This window comes from Myodes glareolus, chromosome 9, assembly GCF_982192425.1.
Source record: "Myodes glareolus chromosome 9, mMyoGla1.1, whole genome shotgun sequence".
NCBI lineage: Eukaryota > Metazoa > Chordata > Mammalia > Rodentia > Cricetidae > Myodes > Myodes glareolus.
In genome coordinates, this window is record NC_142034.1 from 89,500,317 (window position 1) to 89,525,835 (window position 25,519).

Here is a 25,519-nt window from a genome sequence, read left to right on the forward strand (position 1 = left end):
GGAGATTGAGATCCCAGTGGGACCATCACTGGCCATACCAGGGCCTGTTGCTGTCAGCTCCCAGAGAGGGAGACACCCAGAGAATTTGGAAATCATTCAGCAAATGCTGGGAAGTGCACTGTCTACGTTATCAAATTTTAACCGAATTATCTCCAAATAGCCCAGTGTCTTTTGGCTTCTGTTAGTGAAGATACACAAATCTGATTTGGGGCAAGTGATTTTAAGTGTGTTCTTAAAGAATAAGAGTCCCCAGAATCGCTTATCCTGTTTCCTGGCACCTGGACTGGACTTTAGGACAGAATGTTTGCCCTTGGCCTTGGCTGACCACCATCGTGGCCAGCGTTGCTTTCGAAGGGCCATGGAGCAAGCTGTGGAGTCTGAAGGGATCTGACAGGTGGGGAACTGGTTTCTTCCTTTCTCAAGGAATGAGGAGCCCATTTAATGACTAGGCTCCTTACGTCCTTTGTCTGCAAAGAATTGGCCTTAATAGATAGCAGACCCTCTGCAGTGAGAGTCTTAGGGCCCTGAGCCGAGATCTTGCTGGTCCTAATTTTCTTTTTTTACTTTTCATGCTAAAGTCTTTTCTCTTGACTTGACATGGTGAGAGGTTCAGAGGGTTCCACAGCCCTTTGCTGGGATGTAGTGGGCATGTAAGATAGGATGTGTATGTCAGCTTTGCGTTACTATAACAAAGCACCCAAGGCAGGCCAGCTATAAAATAAGAAACAGTTGAAATGGCCCAGGATAGGAGGCTCTGGGGCCCATCATCCCCATTCTTTCATTATGTGAAGACCCAAAGGCAGCTGGTGGATGGCTCGGGTGAGGACTGATGCCTCGGGTGGTCATATCCCAAACCAGAGGACAGAGAGAGTTGGGTGGCACCAAACTTGGGCCTTTATAGCAATGGTGTGTCCCCAGTCACCTAAGGACTGACTCCCCAGGGAGGAGGATCAGACCCTGGAACACTGTAATGAAAAGGCATGAGCCTCAGGTCCCCATTGGCCCTCTAAGGATCCTGCTTTTCTTGAGTTAGCTGAAGGAATTAATTTCATCAAGTGGTCCTTCAAAGTCAGAACCCATCTTTCTAGACTTATTGCCAAATTCATTCGGGGGGTGCGCTGTAGTCTTTAATTGACATCTAGCAGGGTTTTCTCAAATGCTCAACCAATCATATTCTGTGACTCAACTTGGAAGAAGGGCTGCAGGGACAATAGGAAAGTCACCGAAGGGGCTGAGGACAGCGAGAGAGAAACCCAGTCCTCACTAGAGATTGTAGCTCCAGAGGCCAGACCCCACAATGAGCTTATTCTGCATCTTCTTTAAGGTGAACTTAGGATTTGCAAATTTTTAAAATTTCATTATTTCCTGAAATAACGTTTTATGATCAGAAAACCTCAAATACTATTTCTTTAAAAACCAGAATTACTGAGGAAGCCCAGCTTCCTGAAGCCCGTTTCCTGTATATAATCTCACCTTCTAAATAGCATTTGAAGTCAGGAGAGCCTGGGACTTCACTTGAAAGATTGGGGAAGCCTGGATAGCAGTCAGGACCGCCCCTGGCCCCATCTGTCTGTCTTTCCCAGTCTTCCCTCTAAGGGTTCCTAGTTTTCTCTTCATTCACTTCACTCAACAGACCTTACAAAGCATTTATGACATCTCACAGGACTTGGGAAGCCTGTGCAGGTTCCCAGAGACGGAGGGACAGGTCCTGTCTCTGAGGACATTGCTTCCTAGTAGAGATGAGCATGGGAGATTGATGAAAGAAATCCCAGTGTCACACGGAAGTGACAGCCTGCACAGTGTTGTGGGCCCTCAGGATGGAGTGACTAATGCTAGAGCAGGCACAGGAGAGGTTGAGAAAGTAAGAGGGGAGACAATGTTTAATTTGGTGCCTGCTGTTGTCATGGGCGTTTTAAGAGCCCTGGCTCTCAAGTTTGGCAGACTGTAAAAGAGCTCTATCCTCCCTGCCACCACCACCCCCCCCTTTTTGACTCTGACAAATCATTCCTCTGCCTTCAAGCCGCCATTTATGCTACTAGGAAGTGGCAATTGTCCATCATCAATACCTGATGGGGAATGTTTGAGAAGTGAATGTGGTAAGAGCAGTGAAACCCTGGCAGTCACCCACGGTCACTTCAAGGAAACAGAGAGCTTAGCATGACTGGGTTGGTGGTGGTGGTTTTGATTTGATTTGATTTGGCATGGAGTCTTACTATGTAGCCCAGACTGACCTTGAACTTATTGACTTCCTGCCTCAGAAGTGCTGAGATTTCAGGCATCTGCTACTTATCATCACTATTAATATGATAGTGTGAACCCTATCTTTTATCCTCCCTCGAAGTGCACAACATTCCCTGTGATCGATGGGCAATGGATGTTCCAGGCAGAGAAGAGAAGAGGCAGCCACAGATATTTAACACCCTCTGACATCTGAGAGTGGCAGTGAGATAAGAACGGGGAAGGGGGGGTAGCAAGAAGTTAGGAGATAAACGTGAATCCAGAGTTCAGTTATGAGCTCTGTTTAATGTGGAAGTGAGTCTCTGTGCTCTAGGGTAGTAGTGGGTATAGTTAGAGACATAAGAATCAGGGCATGGTTTGACCAACCATCTATCTCAAAAGGTTTCTCCAGGGAGCCACACAGTGGGGGTAAGGGCAAGATGATGGACAGAGTCCCAGGAGTATTTATACCCTCATCTTCAGTCAAAGGAGAGTGGTGTGACATTCAGGCCGAGCAAATCCAGACAGTACCTCTGCTTGCTGTGGGGCAGCCCTTGTTAAACCATGTGCCTGATGAGGTCAGGGCGTCGTGTGCAGTTTCTCAATGTCCTTGGTGGAGGTCAGGACACAGAAGAGGCTTGGTAACTGTGTCCTGATGATGGACTGAGGTTCATCTGTGTTTCTTCAGACCCCAGGGTACCTCTTAGTGGAGGAGAGATAAGATCTATCCCTGAAAAATGGTGGTCAGGCCAGCAGTCTGGATTTATAGATGGTGATGCTTTCAATTGCATTTTGGTTTCACTCTCTATAATCCTCAAACCCAACCCATTGAAAACATAATATTTTGTAGTTGAAAAAAATTACTGACAGAAGACAATGACAACAAGTAACTCTAAGATCCCTTTGTTTGCCTGGAGTAGGGTGGGGTTCAGTTATTTACTGTGCTCCATGATGAGGCTGGGGGAACCACTCTGGAATCCAGCAATTAAAATACGTCAGTTGCTTTCGTTTGGTACACTCAGAAGAAAGCTGTTTTTTTATTTTTAGCATAACCAGGTATCATAATATTGAGTGTGCTACCTGGGCAACCAGGCTGGTGTGCCCAGTAGAGGTCACTGGGCTAGCTAATGGTCTACAAAATGTATACTCAGGTTCTGTTGGGAAGAAAATAATGGGTTTCATTTGAGTGAGATTTAATTTACTTATAGATTCTGAGAATTTTTTTGAAAGCCTTTCATGATAATAAAGCTTTTATTTGTTTGAGAGCCAATAATCCTTTGGTGTGATGTTATTGTCTTTTCCACTTTAATCATGGTTGAAGCCAAGGCAAAATGCTTCTCCTAAAATGCTCCTCGAGTAGACAGCCCTGTCTGTTTTAAATTGCATTGTGTCTGAAATGGACTAGGTCACATGTAATAAATGCTGGCATTTTAATAGAAACATTACAGCAGAAATAGTTAACAATCTGCTTTAATTTCAAAACTCATTTTCTCTCTCACACAGTCGGACAGTATCTTGGTAAAATGTGCAGAATGCGTTGGGATTTAATTATGTTGGCAATTTATTCTGAAACAAGGTTAAGTGGGGGCTGTCAATAAAGGTGCAGGGTGAGGACAGTTGTGCCCTGATGTGCCTAAGTTCTGCAAGCCAGGCCGACCACAGAAGAGTCGAAGACCTTGGGCAGTGTTGCTTGCAAAAGCCTCCCACTCCACAGGTACAGAGACTGAGGCTGGGTGCCCACACTGTGCCATCTCTTGTGAGCATGCATCTGGTGGGCAGGGGAAAATCAAGAGTTGAGAGTTAGTGTTCTCTGGATCTTATTTACTAATTAACTTGTTACTTCAATACCTATCTAAGGTCCATCATGATGAGTGCTGGGTACATGCAGGCAACTGCCAATAAGCAGCTTCCCTTCCCCAGGAACATTACAGAGACAAGAACAGCCACTCAGGAATGACATGGATATATGTTCAAGGACAGCTATGTGAAGGACTTTGGGGTCAGGGTCCCTGGTGTGGGTAAATGACTTAAAACATCTGGTGTGGTTTGTGGTCATTGTGGTGGTTGGTTGGGATGGCATTACCTGTTGCTAGAAACTGAGCAAAGAGGGTTGTAGCATGGTAAGTACGTTCTAGGCAGGAAGAAGGGTTCTCACAGACCCCTTAAGGGGATGTTACTGTGGTAGTCATTAAGATACTGGGCAGCTGTCTGGCCTGGAGGGAGAACAAGCTGTGTGATGTCTGAAGGTGCTTTTCTGCCTTTTGTGGGCTGAGGGCTCCAAAGGAGGCGGGAAGAAATCACCAACTTGTGGACCATTGGATTTAGGGGTACTATCACATGGACAGAAGGACCTCCTACACCCGTCCCTGGGCATTTTGGGCTGTCACTTGGTTTAGGGAGATGGGAAGAAATTGAGATGGATGGACTCAAAGGGGTGATTTTGATGATTAAGTTGGCCAAACATGGATCATAGCAAGCAGTCAGCGCTGAATTTGGATGTGTGCCCTGGCCCTTCCTGTTTGATTGGAGTAACATTCATAAAACATCTTTGTGGTTTGGAACTTAAAACAGATATATTTTTAGCACCCAAAAGGTTGCCGAGAGTGACCTAAAATTAGATCCTTGACAAGTGAAGACCGTGCTGGACACTCTGCTCAGCTGACAAGGGTAACAATAGGCTTCGGGTCTAACATGAGTGATGACTGGCATGGGCCTGTATGCCACACACTGAACACTGATGTTTGTGCCCCCAGACCTCATTTCCTCAGTTCTAGTAGCCTTGGGCAAATCATCTGGTAATCCTTCAATGCCTCATGCTGTATATGGAAAGGCCTGGCCCTCCAAGGCTTTCCCACATTTGGGAATTGGATGCCATGGCCCAACACTCTTCTTTTCTCAGAACGCTGTGCTCGGTACTATTAGCTCATGTGTTTTTCTGAGCCCTCAAACACAATTGCTAACATGCATTGCCCCACTTGCTATGGTTTTGTTAAGTCAAAATGAGTTGACTCCTTGCCCTGAGAGGCTCTTAAACCTGTATCTGGCACCAACTGCCCCCTCATGGAAGCCCCTGCCCTTCTTTCTCCCAATTTATTTCAATAAGCAAATGAATAGATGTGTATTTACTGGGCACCTGCTGTGTGCCCTGTGTTTGGAGCTTCCTTTGCTTAATTGCCAGAGTGTCCTCTAAAGGCAAGAGTTCTCGTTCATAAGATGCAGAACCAGAAAGAAGCTCCGTTGTCAAGGTCGCTCGGGGAAAAGAGTGCTGTCAAAGCCCAAGCCTTCTGACTCCAAGTCCAGAGTGTTGCTTTGCTTTCGTTCCCTGAAATTCAGCATTATCCTGAGTGGGAGGCTCCTCCTCCAGGGAGAAAGACGTCTCCAGTGACACAGCAGCGCAGGTGCTGGCTCACAGGACGAGAAAGTTTTTTTCCTTTTTATTCTCACTCTCTCTCTCTCTGTGACTAGTCCAAGACAACATGGGTTTGGTGTTAATGTATCATTAGAACACATTGAATACTTGCAACTATCTCTTCTACAAATGGACTGGTCTCATGCTTAGAGATCCCTCAACCTTCAAAAGCAGGAGCTCGTTTGAATTTCATCAAACTACTATTCCGTGTTTGAGTTTTGGTATGTGATAATTTTCTCAGTATCGATGATCCAAAAAAATGTCTTTTTCCCCCCCAAAGGTGTCTTTTAAGGAAAACTGTTCATCAGAAAGTAATGGAAGAGAAATATTAGCCAAGCTAGAGTCAGGTGTCTGCGTAAAGATAAACCGTGAATGAGATATGTGCCCCCTTTGAATGCAGCTGGGAATGTCTTCTTGGTTCAGGTTACCTCCCTTGTGGTCAGGACACAAGGCTCCTGCGATTGCCGTCAGGTACTTCTGGTTCTTTGTTTATAAACACATAATGTTAAGCATCATAACCATCTTTGCCTTTAGAGCTGTTAAGGCTTCTTTGTTTGCTTATTTGTTTGTTTGAGTTAAAATTTCACAACTCAATTCAACCCAAACTAATAATGGAATCTTCAGACCTAGGAAAAATACTTAAGTTTATTGCAAAAGATAATATCCCATTTAAAACAGTTTAGAAATTTACAAAACCTTACAGTGATACATTGTCTTCGAGAAGGCGCTCTACAGACGAGCCTGGCATTGAGTTCCAGGGATAGTGAGTGCTTTAACTATAGAGGGAACAGCCACATCAAATCCCTGCGATTTAAACAGATGGAACCAGCCCCTTCCATTTCATAAAAGTCATCTTGGCTAAATTAACCTCTTTCCATAAAACCACATAATCTCAAGTATAACATTTCTGTAGATTATCATATGACACACACTATTGTACAAAGAAGCAGTGGCACTCAACACAAGTAGCAGAGTACAGAGTTTTGGTATATATGTGAATGGTTTTCGCTTCATGTCGAGATGAGCCTTTCTGTTCAGCGGGCTGGTGTTTATCAGCTCCTTCTCCCACATACTGACTTTCAGGATTTCATTATTAGAAGGACCCTCCTCTCCAGGTGCAGGTTAGTGGCCTAAGCAATGTGATGTGGTGTTGTGCTTTGGTTTAGAATCACATACTCTTCGTTGGTTTTTACTTCTGGGAATGTCAACATTTTCCAATCCTACTTTCATCTCATTCTGTTCAGCGTTTATGCAAGGTCCCTAACTCACCATGCATGTGTGAAGACATGAGCTACCTCAGGCATCTCCTCATGTTTCCAGACTAACTAGGGCAAGGGCTGCAGCTAGCTCTCAGAGTTTGTGCTCCCCCACTGTCAGAAGGTACGCAGAGCTTAGAAAACAGGGGGAGTAGCCATTTTTCTCCTCCATCAAAAAAAAAAAAAAAGAAAAAAAAGGGCACAATTACACCATTTTCTCCAAGTTAGTGGAATAGACTATTCTATTGCTTGGATCTCTAAATCTAAGTGCAATAATATTTTCATTCCATCCTGATGCTGTGGAATATAAATTCGTTTGAAATTAGTGTAAGCAAAACAAATTAAGACGGAAGCACCACTACGAGATAAAATTACATAAGAGGTCCCAAATGATTTTGCTTTATTGGATTATCCTCTGTACTGTGTTTTTCCACTGGTGGGGCCAACTGAGGGTTGAGTGTGTGCATACAGAAAGAAAGATCTGTGGCTTTGGGCCAGTGGTAACATACCTAATTGAAATGTGGTTTCTTAAGCATGGCAAGTGTATTTATCTTGATTCTAACTTGACATTCTATATTCTGGTTTCACTTTGTGGGTTTAAACATTACACTAGTAACGGAGAAAGAACATCTCGAATGACATCCCAAGACTTAAATAGTGCAAGCCAAGATTCCTTGCCAAGTTTCCCTCGCTCTCCCTGAAATAGCTTTTGCACTGCAGCACTGTGACGGGGGAGTGAAACTGTTGGGGCGGTTTGCTCAATTAGTCTCAATTTGCAGTGGGGTACGCACCTCCCACGTGCACAGTGGAGGCTCACTCAAGACACTAGGTCTTCAGCGGCGGGGGAGGGGGGCTTAAAAGGCTTTCTTCGTTTAGGTGTGGCTCCTGTTTCTGGCAGTGTCAGTTCCGTGTTCAATCACAGGCTGGCAGCGTACTGAATATAATGCAAAGGAACCCAAGCCTTGCTTCCTACTTAGCCCAAGTGTGGAGCAATTACTTAATTACGCTGCTTTAGGAGTGTGCTTGACATGCAAGCTTGACCGGACATCCGTGGGCGGAGGGAGGTCTTTTCAATGGAATGCGCCAGATCGTAAGGAATTGTGGAAGAAGGGCTTTCAGAATCTGCATTCTCAGTCCCACGTCTTCCTAGATTAGGTGACCACAGCCTGGTCACAAGGAAGGGAAACGGCGGAGTAGCGTGTTCGGGTCTATCTACACTGTTGTCACAAGAATGCATGGCTGAGAAAAGGTGCTGGATGGCAGCTCAGCCTTATCAGTGTTGCTGGATAATATCCACTGACATACAGGCTGCTGGGTCCTGTGACCCTTGATGTTAAAGGTGAATGAATGAATGGCAGGATCCTAAAGTTAAAGCCCCTCTCGTTTATATCCCACTTGCCATACAGAGACATAGGATCGTTAAATGGCCCCAGGAAGTCACTTGAGTCACATAGAGCAATCACATAACAGATGCCAAATACCCACGTGCAACCTCACTTTGCTACTCTGCATGGCCCATACTTTACAAGAAGACGACCCCTTGATTTGAGTTCTAAGGGCTAGTTACAAAACAAAAACCAACAACAAAAAAAAGAGAACTTTACTACATCAGGGCGACCTGGCCTTGTTAGACCCTGCTCAGTTCTGTTGTGCTTTTGTATGATAAATCCTAGAACCCTGATGGTTTATTGTGGGATTTTTTTTTTCTAGGATACCTGCTTCTCATCTCTGTCTTTCTACAGGGCACAGCACACACATTTCTGTTTCTTTGGGGTTGATGAACTCAGGATGGGAAGGAAATGCGTGGTGTCGTGGAAGTGTCGGGAGTGCAGTGTGGGGTTTTGTTTATGGTGGGAGTCTGAACTTAGCAGAGGAGGATGAGGCCTGGCTGTGTGTACAGGCAGCTCAGCATGGGGCCGCACAAGGGGCCACAAAATCCTCGGCAAGCAGTGGCACCCCTTACTCAGGTAAGGTTGGTGACCAGGTGTCCCAACAGTCTACCAGCTCTGAGGCACTGCCATGTCGCGAGTCATGGGATCTCAGCCCGGGCGTTTACAGAGGAGCAGGGAGACCTTGAGAGCAGGGGATCCCCCATCTCAGGAAGGAATATGGGGAGCCCCGATCCTCTCATATCCACCAGAAACATTTCTTCTTCACCTTTTTGCTTTTCCTCCGTAAGTCCTGTTTCTCAGGGACAGGGGCTTCTGCTGGGGACTTGGGTGGGGAAGGCGCTTCCTCAGCTGGCTCTGCCTCCTCCAGGCTCTGAAGAATCTCATGGAACCTGCCTTCCTGCTGCCGGAAATCATACTCTACGCTGAAAGACAGAGAGGAAGGGAGGAGAGTAACCGCAAAATGACACACACTGATTTAGCATCCCGTTACCCAGAGCACACGAGGACAGGTCCTAGGGACCAAGCACTACATCATTAGGGACTGAGGGTCTGTGTGACTTTGGGAGTATTGTGCCATCTCTCAGACCCTTCCCCTTCTTCCCCCTTAAATTAATACCTTTAATGATACCTTATGGGGATGTAATCAAGTAAATGAAGCACAGAGCATGTTAGCATTTGGTAAATACAGGGTCTAGCTTCCTTCTCATCTTTGTTTAGGGCTCTTCATTGATAATGTTTTTTTTTTTTTAACAGTGTTCATGAAAACTAACTTATCAACATGTATAAAGGCACACACGGTCAAACCAAGCTCAGTTTCCTCAACTGTAAAGAGGAAGTAATAATGGCCTCTCATGTTAGTTCTTTCATTGAAATAAATATATAAAGTAAGATGATGTCAATGACATGCCCAGATCAGTGCCTGGCATGCTATAATTCTTTTTCATATGTTAATTCTAATTTCTGCCTTAGTATCACGACTAACGTTGTTATCGCTGATAATGCTGTGCTCTTCAAATTGTGTCTATCCGATAGCTCACCTGGTACAGCAGAGGACTATAGCAAATTATTTCTCAGTAGTATGTCTTAGAGAGATTTACACATAAGTCTGCCTTTTAGCATTCCTCCATACGGAGAGACTGCAATACTGTTTGCTGGGACAGCTTCTCCTCCTTCCCATTTTACATGTGTATTTGGAGTCATTAATGCACAGTGTATTTCACTTGTATCATGGTGACTTCCACAAAGGTTTGTAAAGTAAACCCGAGACCATATGGAACCAAGATGCCAAGAAACCCCTGAAAAGTAGGGTTCGCAAAGAACCTGGGCCTAGGGAAGGAACCAGCTGCCCCCTTAGCCTCTTTGTGCCTGGAAAGGAAACCCTTTGCTTTCCTTCTCACTCTGTCTGGTGTCCCCCTGAACCCAGAGATCTAGGCTAGGAAGAACGTATCCTGTTAGGTAACCCTGCCCAGCCTGCTCCCTTGCCTTCGCTTCCACTTTGGGGTGCACTTTCGTGCTGAGAACTTGTTACGTGTGTCCTCAGGTGGCCCACAGCTGAAACGCTATCACGGGAGTCTAGAAAATGGCAGGCATCCAGTCATAAACACAGAGCATGCCCCTTGTTTAGCTGCGGGGAGATGAAACACAATGTAAGAAAGACAAAAGACCCCTCATCGCTCTGGATGTAATGCGACAGGCAGGAGCCCAGCAAGGGCTGAAAAGCAGCCATCAGTAAAAGACTATCTGCCTTCGTCTGTGATCTCCGTGTCATTTCCCAGAGCTTAAGATCAGAGTTAGCATGGCTGTCGAAGTGAATCACCATTGTCACATGTGTGAAAGGAAGCCCCGAATGCAACATTGACCTGAGCATTCTGAAAAGGAAGAGACAAGGGCAGAATAGCCTGTCATGTAGCCAGCAGGACAAGGTATCAATAACCTTCCTCCAGATCCTCCTCTCCTTTTTGGACATCTTTGTCTTTCTGTTACTCTCTGGTTTTCTCTCCCGGGACATACTCCTGGCAGGCTGACCTACATAACGGATGAAACACAAATTGTGTTTTTCAAAGCAAGGCTCTAAGGTCCATCAACTGCAAGTCACTTCCCAATTCTCGAGAAGCCGAGTGGTACTCTGTTGAAGAAGTATCACCCCCACTCCCAGTATCTCAGGCAACGGTGGAAAACAGCTGTATGTTCAATATGCAATGCAGATTAGGCACTGCATGTTTATCCCGTCATTCAACCAAGATTGATTAAATATTGTCCATAGGCCAGATCAGTGTCTCGATATTGAGAAAGGTATGGCGGATAGATTTAATGTCTGGCCAGCTAACACTGGCATTGCTAGACCAGTAGCTTTGTTTCTCTAGTAAATAGTATCCCACATCATCGGCAATTTGAGACCTAGTAAAAGCCTATGGTTTGCTAGCTCAGTCTTCAGAGACATCTAAACATACACCTTGAGTCTAATTCCTCCACTGCTGCCCAGTATTGCATGCTTGTTTGTCTTGGGTGATGGAGCAGCTTTCTGTCAGCATCACCTATACCTGCTTTGCCTGTGAGGAAACTTGGGAGATAGATCCAGAGGCTAGAAATGGTCATCTCAGGCAACCTCTGCATTGCAGTAAGGAGTGAGTTTAAAGCAACGAGCTGCAAGCTTTGCTTCTAAGCCTCTATGTGACTGGAGGCATGCATGCTTGGCTGATAAGGAACAGTCACACTCACAGTTCTTTTAGCTCCTGAAATAGCTTTACCTTACCTACTGTGACAGAAAACAATCTTCATTATAGAGTACAAGATGGAGCCAAAAGAAACAAGTAATACCAACTCATGCTAAGACTCCATGCTGTCTGGTATAGAACATCCCATCCATCCATCCATCCATCCATCCATCCATCCATCCATCCATCCACCCATCCACCCACCCATCCATCCACCCACCTACCCACTCACCTACCCATCCAACCATCCACTCACCTAACCATCCATCCACCCACCCACCCATTCACCTATCCATCCATCCATTCATCCATCCATCCATCCATCCGTCCATCCATCCATCCACCAAGCCACTCTGGTGCTAAATTCCAGTGACTTGACTTAGACAGACCAGGATACCATCCCTGTGGAGCTTGCTTTCCAGAGTTTAAGACAGATGATCCAAATATGCTTCCCACTTGCCAAATAGACCTTCCTTCCAGGTTTTTGTCCTTGTGTCCCTACTAAGTTTTCTGAGCACACACATGTACCCCTGACTACTTTTCTCTCCTTTGTAAAGTTTCTGACTGCCTAATTCAAATCAAACTAACAATAACACACTGCCTACATTTCCCAAGATCACACACATCTCCAAACCTCCTAGAAAATATGTTTCTGAGTGAGTCGAATCATGAGCCCAGAACTGGCAAGGCCTGGGAAAAAAACAGCCAGAAGACAGAATGTAAACTCTGTCTCAGCTCCTTGACTTGAAGTGCTGCCCATCACAGAGACTGGAGCAAAAGGCTTTTGAGTTGAGCACTCCTGAGTTTGAACTGAGGCTGCACCATTTCCTGGCTGGGTGACCTTGGACAGCTTTCTTTTTTTCCCCCAGGACTCAGCTGTATGCGGAAATTACAATAACAGCATAAGCACCAGGTCGTCGCAGTGACGGGGAGGCTGTAACAGGTGTAACCGCGCTCCGTGGGCACAGTCTCTGCCCACTCGGGCTCTTCACTGAGGGCTTTGTCTCTTAGGGACAAATGCCTCACCTCCTCACCTGCACCTCCAGCACTTCAGACACTGTATACCTTGCTCTTCTCTCCTCCCCTCCTGTACATTCAGGGAAGAATACATCGTTATGTTTCTATGGAAACACAGCAGGGTTCCATTAAAATCACTAGGATTTAGGGAGCCACCCCTCCCCTATGCATCTCCCCCCACTGGTCTTGGCAGTTTAAAGGGGACTGAAAGTGACTTTCTTTTCAAGGCCAAGCAAATAGCAGAGTATTGGGAAGTGTGTGCGCTTTGGAAAGAAATTGATTAATGTTTTTTAGGCCAAAGCAATTTATTAGCATAAAGGAAGGTTGTCACTTTTCTTCTTATTCTCCCGTTTGACAAACTACTGCTTAGTTTAGAGAGGAGAGGAAGGAGAACATTTTGCTTTGGTGGCAGCTGACTTATAAATGGGGCGGGGCCATGCCCTGCCTCCCTCATCAGCCTTTCATCTCAAGGATGAGCAGACAAGAAGAGATGACAGCCTAGACCATGTTCACCAACCCCTTGGGAGAAGGAATAAATTGGCAACTTAGTTGCTTGTAAATTCTAGGTATGAACTCCATGTTTGAGGCTTGGGTCCTGGGTCTGAGTGGAGTACTTAAATCCTTGATAGCCCTACTGGCCTTCTTTCCTTCCTCTTGTCCTTCTGAGCCTCCCTGCTGTGCCATCTCTACTGTAACCCTCCATCCATGCTCCCTATATTCCATGCTGGGTCCTAAAAAGAAAGCCGAGCATTTCCAGTCTAGTTTGGGCAGATTCCACAAGGACTGCGAGGAATAAATATTAGACAAGAAGTTGTTGCAATGCTGCATCCAGAACTGGAAGCACAGCAATAGCCTAGATCTGTCAAGATGTGTGAAGGTCATCCTTTGGGGGATGTCTGAGGTCAGGAAGGCCTAGTTCCTGGGGAGCCTTAGTGCCCTTGACATCAGTCACATGTTTAAGCATGCTACCTTGGTGCATTCAAAGAACAAGTTGTGGAACAGATGGCTAATCTTGATTCCACTATCATTGTGGATGCAAAGCAGAAAAAAATGTTCTAGAAAGCAGGGAGCCCTGTTCCCTGCCCTGGCTCACCTGGTTGAAGTGATAGTGAGGGAAAAAGATGGCTCAGTGGTTAATAACACATATGGCTCTTGCAGAGGACCTGAGTTCAGTTCCCAGATGGAACAAACCACAGTCACCAATATATATCCAACTCCAGGGGATCCAACACCCTCTTCTGGCAACCAAGAGCATCAGTACTCACGTGCACATACCCATACATAAAATTAAAAATAAATATTTGAAAAATGCATAAATACATGACCAAGCAACATCTCTAGGCTCCTGGTGATCCTAGCTGGGTAAGCAGAAACCAGGTAAGTCAAAATAAAATACAATGCCCAGAATAGTGAGTTTCATCCTAAGATGAAACATTCAAAAATAAAATAAATTTATAGAACCAAATAAAGAAAGGTAGAAGATTGAGACAGGGGGTTCCTGCTTTTCTATAACATCTTTACCCTTACAAAACTTCAAATATGTATTTTCATTTTATCCTTAGGACGTCCTGGGAAGAAGGAAGATTATTAAACCCACTTAACTGATAAGCAAGTTAACAAAGAGAAATCATACTGAGAGCTATGATCAAAACCAAACTAAACCAAAATTTTGTGGCTACGTCTGTAATTCAGGTTTTTATCAGAACAAATATAGTACAGTAGGTGTATTAAACAACAGATAAATATTCCTCATTGTTCTCATTGTTCCAAAGGGCTGGTACATCCAAGGTCAAAGCATCACTGGTTTGGTGTCTAATGAGAGCCTGCTTCCTGGTTCATAGATGGCTGTCTTCTCCCTGTGACTTTTAAATGGTAGAAAGGCCCAGCAAACTCTCCAGAGTCTTGTCTACAAGGACACCAGTCTCATTCATGAGGGTTGTATTCTACTGATCCAATCATCTCCCACTTTCAAATTGCCATGAAATGTGACACCAAGATTTAGCATAAATCCAAATTTAGATTTATGGATTGTGGAAGGCCCAGACATCTAGCCTGTAGCGCCTGCCTTCCTGATGAGTCTTTGTTCTTTATCTCCAAAGAGCGAATATTTCCACATGAGGGTCATGCTCTCAAGAGAAGCAATGAGTGCCTTGACCCTGTTAGATTGGGATATGTGGTAATTTAAATGGGCGATAATATTAATCTATTAGAGTGACTATCACTAATGGAGTTTATCTTCTAGACACCATACTACAAGGTACGATTCCCTGTCATAATTCTCATTGTTCCATGAAAGAAACACTACTATCTTCATTTGCCAATTGAAGAAACTGAGGGAGAGGGGATAAAGGTTCTTCCAATACTTTGACCATGAATCTAATCCTAAAGATTATGAACCAGCATAGACAAAGTTCCATGTAAGAACTGCATGGGAGAAGGTGTGAAGATGTGGGATAGGGTACCAACAAGACTTAGGTCTCTTGTGTGACCCCACAATTGTCTGTGGAACCGAACTCCAGCTGGGCTGGGCCATGTGGGTGGTCCCTACATCCTAGCTGACTTCCCATCAGGCAATATCCTTTTATACTGCAAAGAAGCCTTGGCAGTGAGTAGAGTCCCCAGAAAAGATGTTCCACATCAGGGGACAACTTAGTTAAGGTTATCCGTGGGCTCAGCTATCATTAGTCTGCGTCTTGGGTCTTGGCTGCATATATCTTTCCCTAGTGGCCCTTGGTACTCTCTTCTTAGAAAGTGGTTCTCATGGCTTTGTAAAGAGGATTTGCTGTCCTCAGCCTACACTGAGAGCAGGTTGGGCTCTAGGGTGTGTCCCTGGAGACAGAAACTTCCAGATGCATCCCTGCTCCTTTCCTTCCTCTCCTGGGGGCACACTGTAGTCCCTTTCTTCCAAACCAGGTTGTACAACATGTGATTTAGCCTCCTGCAGCTCTCCTTACAGAGACTCAATCAGCCGTGGCAATTGATGGGTCTAGGGAGGTCAGTTTGCCCTAGGGAAGGCAAATCACATCACTTTCGGGGTAAAATCACAGTTTGGGAAAATAGCCTTAGCGTGTATGCCCCCCAAATACCACCAACTGCTTCAAGGGGTAGTGCTCTTCAAACCTTCCCGTTGGGACTGTTTTGTTGATTATTTATAGGTTATAAATTTGGGCATCACAACTTAAAGCCATTTCTAGCTGCCGATGACTCTTTAGGGGGTCACAGATTGTTCTCTGGGCACATAGAAAAACAGAACCAAGCTGTAGGGCCACCTAGAACTCCATAATGAGAAGCTTCTTAAGCTCTCTGAAAGGGTAGGCCATTTCTCAGAAATGTAGCACATATATTAAGTGATGAAGGAAGCTCGAAAGCAACCAGGAGACAGGAAAGCCTTCTGCAAGTTGGGACCAAGGTTTGGCCTAAGTAGGCTAACTAGGTTACTGGGCAACTCAGCCTCCCCAGGACTCAGTTTCCTTATCTGTACGATGGGAATAATAATCCTGCCATCTGGATTCTAAAATGAGATGGCTTGCCCGTGCACAGTGTTTATTTAGCAAAGCTACCTGGCACGCTCACTTATTTAATGGATGTTAATGATTTCTCTATGAACTTGACAGAGATGGAAAGACTTGGTCACAGTGTTGTCATTTGGGGCCCGTGTCCCTGCAGCACCTTCTTGTTATTCCCATGTGATACTCAGTGTGCTTGACTTTGTATTTATGGCGTGTTTGAGCCTCTTTAGCTATTAATGCATTAAAGTAGGCTTCACTTTTTATTGCAGATAAATTGCTTGCACTGTAAATCTTCCTCATTTCCCCTCACACTCTGCGAAGAAAAGGATGAAGCTACCAAAAGAGGCAGGGAGTAAGGACAAATAAATGACTTGGATAATCAACCTGTCGGCCTCTGAGAAACTGCCACCTGTGCCCCCAAAGAGTACTTAAACTGTGCTTGTGGCCAGCGACTGATGAGGCTAGATGGTGTTCACAGTCGCATCCGTATTGAAATAGTCATTATTTATATGCTCAGTCCATACTGGGATCTAACGGGGGCTAGAGATGCACCTGTGGTTAGCTGAAAGGCCAGCTCTGCTGTGTGTTTTAGAAATGCCCCCCCCCCCCCCCCCCGCCGCAGATCTCAGCACCATCCAGAGAGTGGAAGGCTGCGGTTCTCTGTTTACCTGCCTCCATGCCGGGAGAGCATGAGCCAACAGACAAAAAGAAAAAAAAAGAAGTACTAAATAATTTAAGGGGAGTGTTGGTTGCGAAACCCACAGGGCTGAAGCATACTGCCGTTTTCAGAGAAATGCCTTTTGTCTCTGGCTAGGTAATAGCGTTCAGTGACAGGCGTGATGGGGACCCAGTGGCCAAACAACTTAACCACAGAAAGAACCTCAAGGAGGGGCTCAGGGCACCGCTAAGCACATGACCTTAGGCAGCTCACTGACTCTCGGAGGTTCTCTGTGCCTCCGTGTAACATGAAGCCCTCACTTCTTCCCCCTGCAGGGTGCACAGCTGCGAGGCTGTGACCTGTCTCCCAGGGAGCCTCTTTGTCATCTACTGTCACTATCAAAACCAAGAGGAGAAAGGCCCCTGGAAAGGAAGCGCTAGGTACAAAGGAAAACTCCTGCAGGGGACCTCCTTTTGAATAGCTGCCCAGTTCTCAACGTGCTTCAGAAGGACTTTGCCTGTGGAGATGTCAGTAATGAGAGTAACAGAATTAAAGCATCTTGTGGTCTGCGGAGTTTGAAGAGCTTGGGGGGGGGGTTGCAAAAGCTTGCTGTGTGGCACTTAGCACTGTGTGTTCTCTGTTCAGCACAAGGGGTGATTACACCCCTCCCCGGAAGGGAAGCCATGGTGGTGTAGGGCAGTGCGTGGCACACCCACCTGGTCCGGTGAGCACTATGAATCCTCTAGGATTGTGCAGAGGACAACGCCAGCGGTTGGGCTCTTTGCTGAGAAGCAGGCTTGGGCTTTCTTTGCTCTTAACTTTAATTACAGGAGAAATGTCAGCCTGGATTGCCAGTGGTTCCTCATTTCAGATGAAAGACTTCACATGAGTCCCTTAAGCAATGTGAAAGGCACACTGAAGCTCCGGAGAGACTTCCCAAACTAGAAGCATTCCAAGAACAATAATACCTGTCCCTCCTCCCTTTCTGTCTAGTCTACCTCTGTTCCTATGAATATGAGGAGTCTATATGTGACCTTCTAACCCTCAAATCAAGGCCAAGCAGAAGGGTAACAGCCTCCTAAGGATGTTTGACAAGGAAAGGCTATGAGTTCAACAATTCCATTCATGAATGGACTATTGCAAAATCCAGCAAATAGGTTATCATTTACTCTGGTTTTCTTTTTATTTGTTTGTTTTGTTTTTTTGAGAACTCTGTAGCTTTGGAATCTGTCCTGAAAGTCACTCTGTAGACCAGGCTGGTCTTGAACTCACAGAGATCCACCTGCCCTTGCTTCCCGAGTGCTGGGATTAAAGGCATGCACCATCACTGCCTGGCCCATTTCCTTTTTAAAGGTTCCCCAATTTCACCTTGTTCAGAGGTCCTTAAACCTTTCCAAAGACCTTGTTACAACTCCTTCAGAGGGAGTAGAATGAGACATAAACCCATACTACAAAGAGAGCTGGACTTCTGAAGCAGGTGGGCCATGGTCATATTCTGAGAGCCCCACTTAGGGAATGCATCTTTAGTGTAATGCAAAGGCTTATAAAATTGTTGACTGAGTACAACTCAGCAATGAGGCAGCTTTTTGCCAAGTTCTAGCAGCTATCAAAGGGGTTTGGCGTTTGGAAGCAGTGTGCTTTGGAATCTGCCTTGCAGAGGTCATAACTCAGTGCCGAGACTACTATTTCAATGACTGGTACCAAGACCCTTCTAAGTAAACATCTTTTTTTAGTCTTGATTGCTTAATTTGAGTATTATACAAATACCGGCTTCTGTTACAGGCCCAGTGTCCTCATCTATAGAATGGGGACCCTTTAGAGTATATATTACATGGTGGGGGGGTGGCACTTGCCCCGCGAATAATGGTAGTGCAGTAAGCTGTGGCTTGCTCACCAGTAACACTTTCCTATTTCTTTACCTTAACTGCCTTCTCAGTAGATTCTTCTCAGCTGTTCTCGGCTGTTGACATTATAAAAGTGATCAAATAAAGTCTGATAAACTGACCTTCAAGGAAACAAGGAGAACTTCTGTATTATACATGTTTAACGTGGAAAGTCTGGTTCCTATTGTGCCCTGGTCAAAGGACCAGAAATTTCACGGCAAAAAAAGCAAAGCAAAGCAAAACAAAACAAAACAACAACAAAAAAACCCCATGTTTTCACTCTTCTTGTTCTAAAGGGCCAAAGCCCAAAAGTGTGGGCTATGCGTTCCTTCTGGAAGCTCTGTGAGGAGACATATCGCCTCCCCACTCCAGCTTCGGGGGCTGCACACATTCCTGGGCTCTGATTCTGCCACTATGTCTCCTCTCTGACTCTCCACTCTCTTGATCCTCATGGTAAGTAACATCTGTGGGACACTCAGGCCCCCCAGGTAAGTCCCCTATCTCAAGGACTTTAACATCGCCACACTTACAAAAAAAAAAAAACAAAACCCAAAAACCAAAAACAAAACCCTTCTGCCTGATAAAGCTGCATCTTCCCAGGGTTCAGGGATTACGATGTAAATATCCGAGGCACCTGCCCATCACCCCGGAGAGCCTGCAGCTCTAATGCTTTAGAGACCATCGGGATCACCCGGATGCCAGAGCAAGTGGACTTTGGCCTGGGGGAGTTCTGTGGCCGTCTACAAGCGAGTCTTCCTTTCCTTCCGGAGCTGGCACAGCCCCGAACAGTGCTGCTGGATGGCCCCGGAGAACAGGATCTCAGTGTCCTGTGCGGCAACCATCTGAGTCATCGGAGGGCGATTTGATTAGGTTCCATCTCATTGAGAGTAGACAGTGTTCCAAGGATCTCAAATTGACAATCCATGGGCTACATCCAGTCTTTATTGGATTCAGCTCAAAGGACCTGCTATGCAGAAGTCCTTCCTGCCTAATAGGAACATTGGATTATCACAACCCTCCAAGCCCCCATCCAAAGTGGGCTCGCACACAAATGGCAACACTGACTTTATTCGTGGGTGATCCACACAACTGTCTCAAGGCCTCCACTACTTTTAACTCTTCACCCCCACCAATATAGTCATACTTTTTTCTCATAAGCCTCAATTAAGTACCAACTGTGTGCTACGCCCTGGACTGTGATATGAATTCATGGCATAGCAACAGAGTGGGCATGCCATTGGGGCCATTTTTGAGTCTTTGGGGGAAGAACTGGATTTCCTGGCAAGATGAAAAAATACACGGATAGAGAATCACGGAGCGAGAGGAACTCTGAGAAAGTGAGGTGATGCGAGCAAAAGGTCTGAGGCTTGAAGTGCGCAGCTAAGCGGCCTCTGTGTCGGGAGAGGAGTTGGAGTCACTGCAGGTGAAAGGATTTGGCATCATGTTCCAGGGGCCTTGAGAAGTCAGCTGAAGGAAAAGGGAGCCAGGGCAAGGTTGTTTAGCAGGGGAGAAACGTGGCCAGATTCTGTTTTCAGATACAATTTGGCAATGTGTGTAGAGGAATACTCAGAAAAGACCTGTTGGAGAAAAGACCAGACCAACCAGCATTGAGGTGATTGAACTTGGTGGTGAGGAACTTTACTAATCCAGAGCAGAGGGGTTGACATGTGGGGACTCGATTCAGCAGGGAGAACTTGTAGCTAAATGTGTGTGTGTGTGTGTGTGTGTGTGTGTGTGTGTGTGTGTATGTGTTGTTAAGAACAAAGGGCCTGTGCTGACTTTACAGAGTCCCCACACAGCCAATGGTGTTAAACTAGACAGTGTGGGAAAGGAGCTAATTTTCTAAGAGAAAATGAAGAGCATAACATGAATTGGGGGTGCCACTGTGATGTAGAAGGGTTTCCCAGGGTTGTCCATGTGTTAGAAGTTTGACCCCAAGGGACTACTGTGGGCCTTTAGTAGGTGGGGCCTTATGAGAGATCTTTAGGTCATTGGGAGCTTATCCTTGAAGATGATTGTGAACTAAAGCCTCAGTCCCTCTTTTCTTCCTTGCTTGCGATAGAAGTGGCTTGCTTCTCGTTGGATTTCTGCTGGGATGTGCTGCTATACTTGAGGCTGAAAGCAATGGGACTGCCCAGGTTTATACTGACGCCTTTAGAAACATGAGCTAAAGAACCTTTTTTCTTCTTATAAGTTAGTTGCCTCGGGTATTTGGTGTAAGAAACAGGGAACTGATAAATGTTAAGCATTGCATGTCAGTGGTTAGTTGAAAACTCTCTCTCTCTCTCTCTCTCTCTCTCTCTCTGTGTGTGTGTGTGTGTGTGTGTGTGTGTGCGCAAAACATACATAGACCTACACGTTTCAAAGAAAAGGTAAGGAAAAGTGTGACCCAGAATTAAAGCCCATGAGTGTCACTAAAGTAACAGGCAAAGACCAAGAATGAAATGTTGGACAAACAGTCCCCTGTCATCTTTCCATTTCTGTCTTCTCTCTAATACTTTTTTAAATGTTTCACAGCCAGCTTTTCCATTGACCTCTGAACTTACAGATTATTCCCATTTCCTACAGAATCTACTTGGATAGGAAATGGATTCCAACCCCTTGGGGAAGCATCATCTTATTATTTTCCCTCATAATATTGGAAACATTTTACAACTTAAACCAAGTCGATTTTCCCCGAGAGCTAGATCCAGAACCATGAAACCAACGTCCTCCAAAGAGGCTCTGCTGGCTATTCCTGGAGTGAGTGTGATGAGGAGATTCAGGCAGATGTGGCCAGAGGAGCAGGGGCGGGGAAAGGAGGAGTAAAGGGATGTGTCTCCCAGAGATGACCTGCTGTTGAGAAGAAAAAAGGGGACTGAACCGGTTTCTAAACTTCAGAGATTTTCTCTTGTTCTCTCTCTCTCTCTCTCTCTCTCTCTCTCTCTCTCTCTCTCTCTCTCTCTCTCTCCCCTCTCCCCCTCTCACCTTGACCTAGCATCAATCCCCCTGCCTCTGTCTACAAATGCTGGGATTACAGACGTGTCCTACTGCACCTTAATATCCTTGTTTTTATGAAAGTCTCCCACACCCACTTCACAATTATTCACTTAACTTTTTCTACTCAAAATCAGTCTAATTTTAAAACTTAAGCAAATATACAAACCAAGCGAGATAATTTTAGAAACGGGGACCTGTATCATTCCTCATGAATATTTAAGAGGATTAGTTTTACAAGTTAAAAGCTTCAGCAAAAAAAAAAAAAAAAAAAAAAAAAAAAAAAAAAAAAAAAAAAAAGCTTAAAATTACTACAGTCTGGTTCGATACTGTTGCTTGCCCATGGCAATGAACCTGAGATCTGTTCCCACTTTACAAAGAAATGTGATAAGCAGGCACTAGCAAGGGCTGAAAGATGCTGTGGCAAGGAGCACAGATTTTTCCCTTCTAGGTAATCAGAAGAATTGAAATAAAATTGAAAAGAGAACAAGTTTCTCACTAAGTAATTCTCTGTTATTTAATCTTGGGAGCCACCAGTGGCTTTCATGCAACCCCTTGAGTAAACTGACCTGGGATTAAAGCTAACAAGAGCAAGATCCAAGATCGAACAGGCTAGAAGCAGCTTAAGCTGGGGGTTAAAGCCAACTCCCACCCCTCCCCTGGGAGATTAGTTAGAAAATACACATAGTGCTAGGGACATAGCTCAGTGGTCCCGTGCTTGCCTGGTACTACAAGGCCCTATGTCTAATTTCCAGCACTGCAAAACAACACCTCCTCCCCAACCCTGCAAAAAAAACAAAAAACAAAACAAGACTCCCCCAACCCCCACCCCCCCCAAAAAACTTGAAGTCTTTCACCTTGGTACACTGAACCTCTGGAAGCCCTGGAGGGTCATGCCCTGTACCTTTAGGTGTACTCCTTGAAGGTTTATCCAAGAGATTCATGGCAAGAGGAGGGAGCCAAGGAGGTTGGGGGTGGGGGAGGTCAAAGAGAATGAGCTGCTTAGAACCAGTGACCTCATCATTCTGACAGGAGCAGGGAGCATAGCCACAGCCCGTGGCTGATGAGGTGAGGCCTGTGGGCAGCACCACTTAGCAAACCTTATGTGTTGCTAACTTAGCAGCCTCTCTGGGGAAGAAGAGCGAGTAGGCAATCCATCATGTAGCATGTGCTTTATGTACAGTGACGGGCACTGGAGCCATCCATCATCAAAGAGAGAGAGAGAGAGAGAGAGAGAGAGAGAGAGAGAGAGAGAGAGAGAGAGAGAGAGACCACAGCGTGCGGAGCGGACGGGTAGTTCACATCACTCGCTCATTAACTTCTAAGATCTGTCTTTCCAGGACACAACACAAGTTTGAAGTCATTTGAATTCTTTTTTTCTTAAATAGTAACTCTCATCTCACTGTTGCCACGGCAGAGATGCTGTTCTGATCTTTTTGCTTTCATCAGACTAATTGCCCATGCCTTTATAGTGGTTTAGAAGCAAGGATACAGATACTACCTGGGATGGCAGCCAGGCGTTGAATGGCAACAAGGGCTGGCTGTTTCGAGGGACAGATACAAACAATGCATGCTGGGGTGGAGGGTGTAGAACATGAAGGTGTGCAGTACCTGCTGGGATGTAACTGCCCTTAGCATGCTCGCTTGAGGTGTTTGAGGCAAGTGTTAGGAAAGCGAAAACCTTCTCAGGCCCTAGAAAGTCACAATTCTACCAAATATTGCTGCTGTTAATTCAGCTTAGAGTGACACCGTGTTGGAACTACAAGGCACCATTGGGACCAGCTAATTAAAGCCTCTCATGTCTCCAATAAGGAAACCCAGAAGCCAGAAATGACTTGCTCAGGGGAAGGTCATGAAACTCGAATTAGACTGGAAAATAATCACGTGCTCCTTTTACTAACATAAGACATATTAAAAAAGAAAATATCACCTGGGTACTTGAAGGAATTCTGTCTAAAATGTCAGTGCAAGTTAGTCCAAATCAGTTCTTCTTGCTTCTGATGAATAGTTTTTTTTTTTAAATTCTGCCTTACTGTCTAGACATGTAATAATTTTTGTATCTTAGTGATTAGGAAATTTGCTTAAGATGAGAGATTGAAATTAAAGAGTAGCGACTGATGAGACTCCTTGCTTCTCTTTCCAGCGTTGCAGGCCTGTCTCAATAATCCTCTTTTCTGGAGGGGTGGGCTATTGCTTTGAGATGCAAAGGCATGAGTGTTTTTAGCTTTGGGGGAACTTTGTAAGTAGTCTTGAGACTCCTGTTATTTGGTGTAGACATGTGGTCTTCCATGTAGGGAGCCAACGGGTCAATGAGAAGATGCTCAGGGCCCTGCCTACATGGAAGCACTGGCTGGTTTCCAGGTATGCGGTACCTCATTAGGATGAGATCTCAGGATCCTGCGGAAGGAAGGAAAAGCTCTGAGCAAAGATGGACGCCCTGGTGGAGCAGGGGTTCGCTCAGGCCCTTTGTCTCACTTTCCAAAGAGAAATGCCATGCAGAAAACAGAACCATACTCTTTTGCCCAACAAAATTAGATGTTGTCAACTAGAATGAGTGTTCTGACTGTATTTCCATTGTCCTGCCAAGTGGGCTTCTGGGTGAGGAGACCACTGATCTTTCTAGTACTAACAACAACGACTCTTTTGGTGTGTACAGACGTTTGCAGTCTCCAAGTGCATTCCCAGATGTTGCGCCAGTTGTTTTCCTGGCCAGTCTGAATGGAGGTCAGTATGTGTATTCTACACACAAGGAAACTGAGGCCAGAACAAGCAGGCTGGTATCAGACTTGAGAATTCAAACATGGATCTAATAATTTGTTTTGCACTGGGAAGGAATGGTGTATTTCCCGGTGAACACAGAGTACTCATAGCTATTGACATGGAAGATGTGCATGGTATAGGAGATTGGGTGTAGAGAAGAGGTAGTGAGATAGGGAAACTAGAATTAGAAAATCTGGACATGAGTCCCAATCCTGGCCCCGTTGGCTCTCAAGATGTTCTACACGAGTTGGGCAAACCTCTAAACTTCCTGGATTCCTCTTCCCACCTCCTGACAAATAACTGAGATGAGATGCAGAGGTGGATGGGTACCTGTTCTGGTTACCTATTACATTAGGGGATTTACTCCTAGACCCTGTGGATAGAAAAAGAAGCAGTTCCTGCCTTAGAACCAGGTAAAGCATTGCACAAACACCTTCCATTTTAAGGCTCAGGTACTTGTCTCTGCCTCTCCCAGCTTTCTGCACTTAGGGCATTCTGCTAGTGTGTTCCGTGGACCCACAGCTTCCTGCTCTTCCGAGCAGGTCACAGTTGGTAAGGATACCTGTATATGATGCACGCCGTGTTCTGACAGGTGCTGCAGTTGTTGAGGTCTTGGCCAGTCCGATAAAAGTTCCGCCTGTAAGACAGGACAGATTAGGATAAATGCAGAGGTAAAAGCCATGGGAGATCCACATTCTATTAACTCAGTCTGTGATCTTAGTCCCCACAGCTCAGTATTCATGATGCCCCCAAGATACATGAAGATACAAGGACGATGATGGATGAGGTTGGGGCAATGGAACCTCCCATTTCTGGGGTGCTTGGTACATCTTTGGCCACTTTCAAACGTTGTGTGGTTTTCCTGCTCTTGGTCCTGAAAGATGGGGAATTTTGCAAGTGAGTAGCTGGTGAATATGGAGACTCCAGATCCCTGTGCTTGGTGTTTCTCTGTCAGCATAGCTTCCTAAGGCAGCCTGGGTTGATTCCTAGTAGCCACTGCCAGCTAGTTACTTCTCTTTCCAACTTTGTTCGATGAGCTTCAACTATTGCTTTCTCTTGGTATTTAGAGCCTTTTGTAGTGATGAACTCTACACCTCAACAAATACTGCCTGATGCTCTCCATACCACTACTGAGTCCATCACTTGGGGCAGTATACTCTGACTTTCTTTATCAGAACTTGGGTCTCGTTTTCACGTAACTGGGTTGGTCAATGTCAAACTAGCTCAA

General features: G+C 45.3%; 2 protein-coding genes across 2 annotated transcripts in view; one reads left to right on the forward strand and one right to left on the reverse strand.

Annotated features, from left to right (window-relative positions):
* Positions 1 to 25,519, forward strand: part of Dock2 (dedicator of cytokinesis 2) — a 408,709-nt gene that overhangs the window by 202,094 nt on the left and 181,096 nt on the right. The window lies entirely within an intron of this gene.
* The window catches only part of Insyn2b (inhibitory synaptic factor family member 2B), a 105,805-nt gene continuing 86,539 nt past the window's right edge, over positions 6,254 to 25,519 (reverse strand). The window contains exons 3-4 of the mRNA XM_048436013.3: positions 24,854 to 24,928; positions 6,254 to 9,196 (exon numbers count right to left, since the gene is read on the reverse strand). Of these exons, the coding sequence (XP_048291970.3) occupies positions 9,010 to 9,196; positions 24,854 to 24,928 (262 nt within the window). The 3' untranslated portion in view covers positions 6,254 to 9,009. The remainder of the gene's footprint in view (positions 9,197 to 24,853; positions 24,929 to 25,519) is intronic.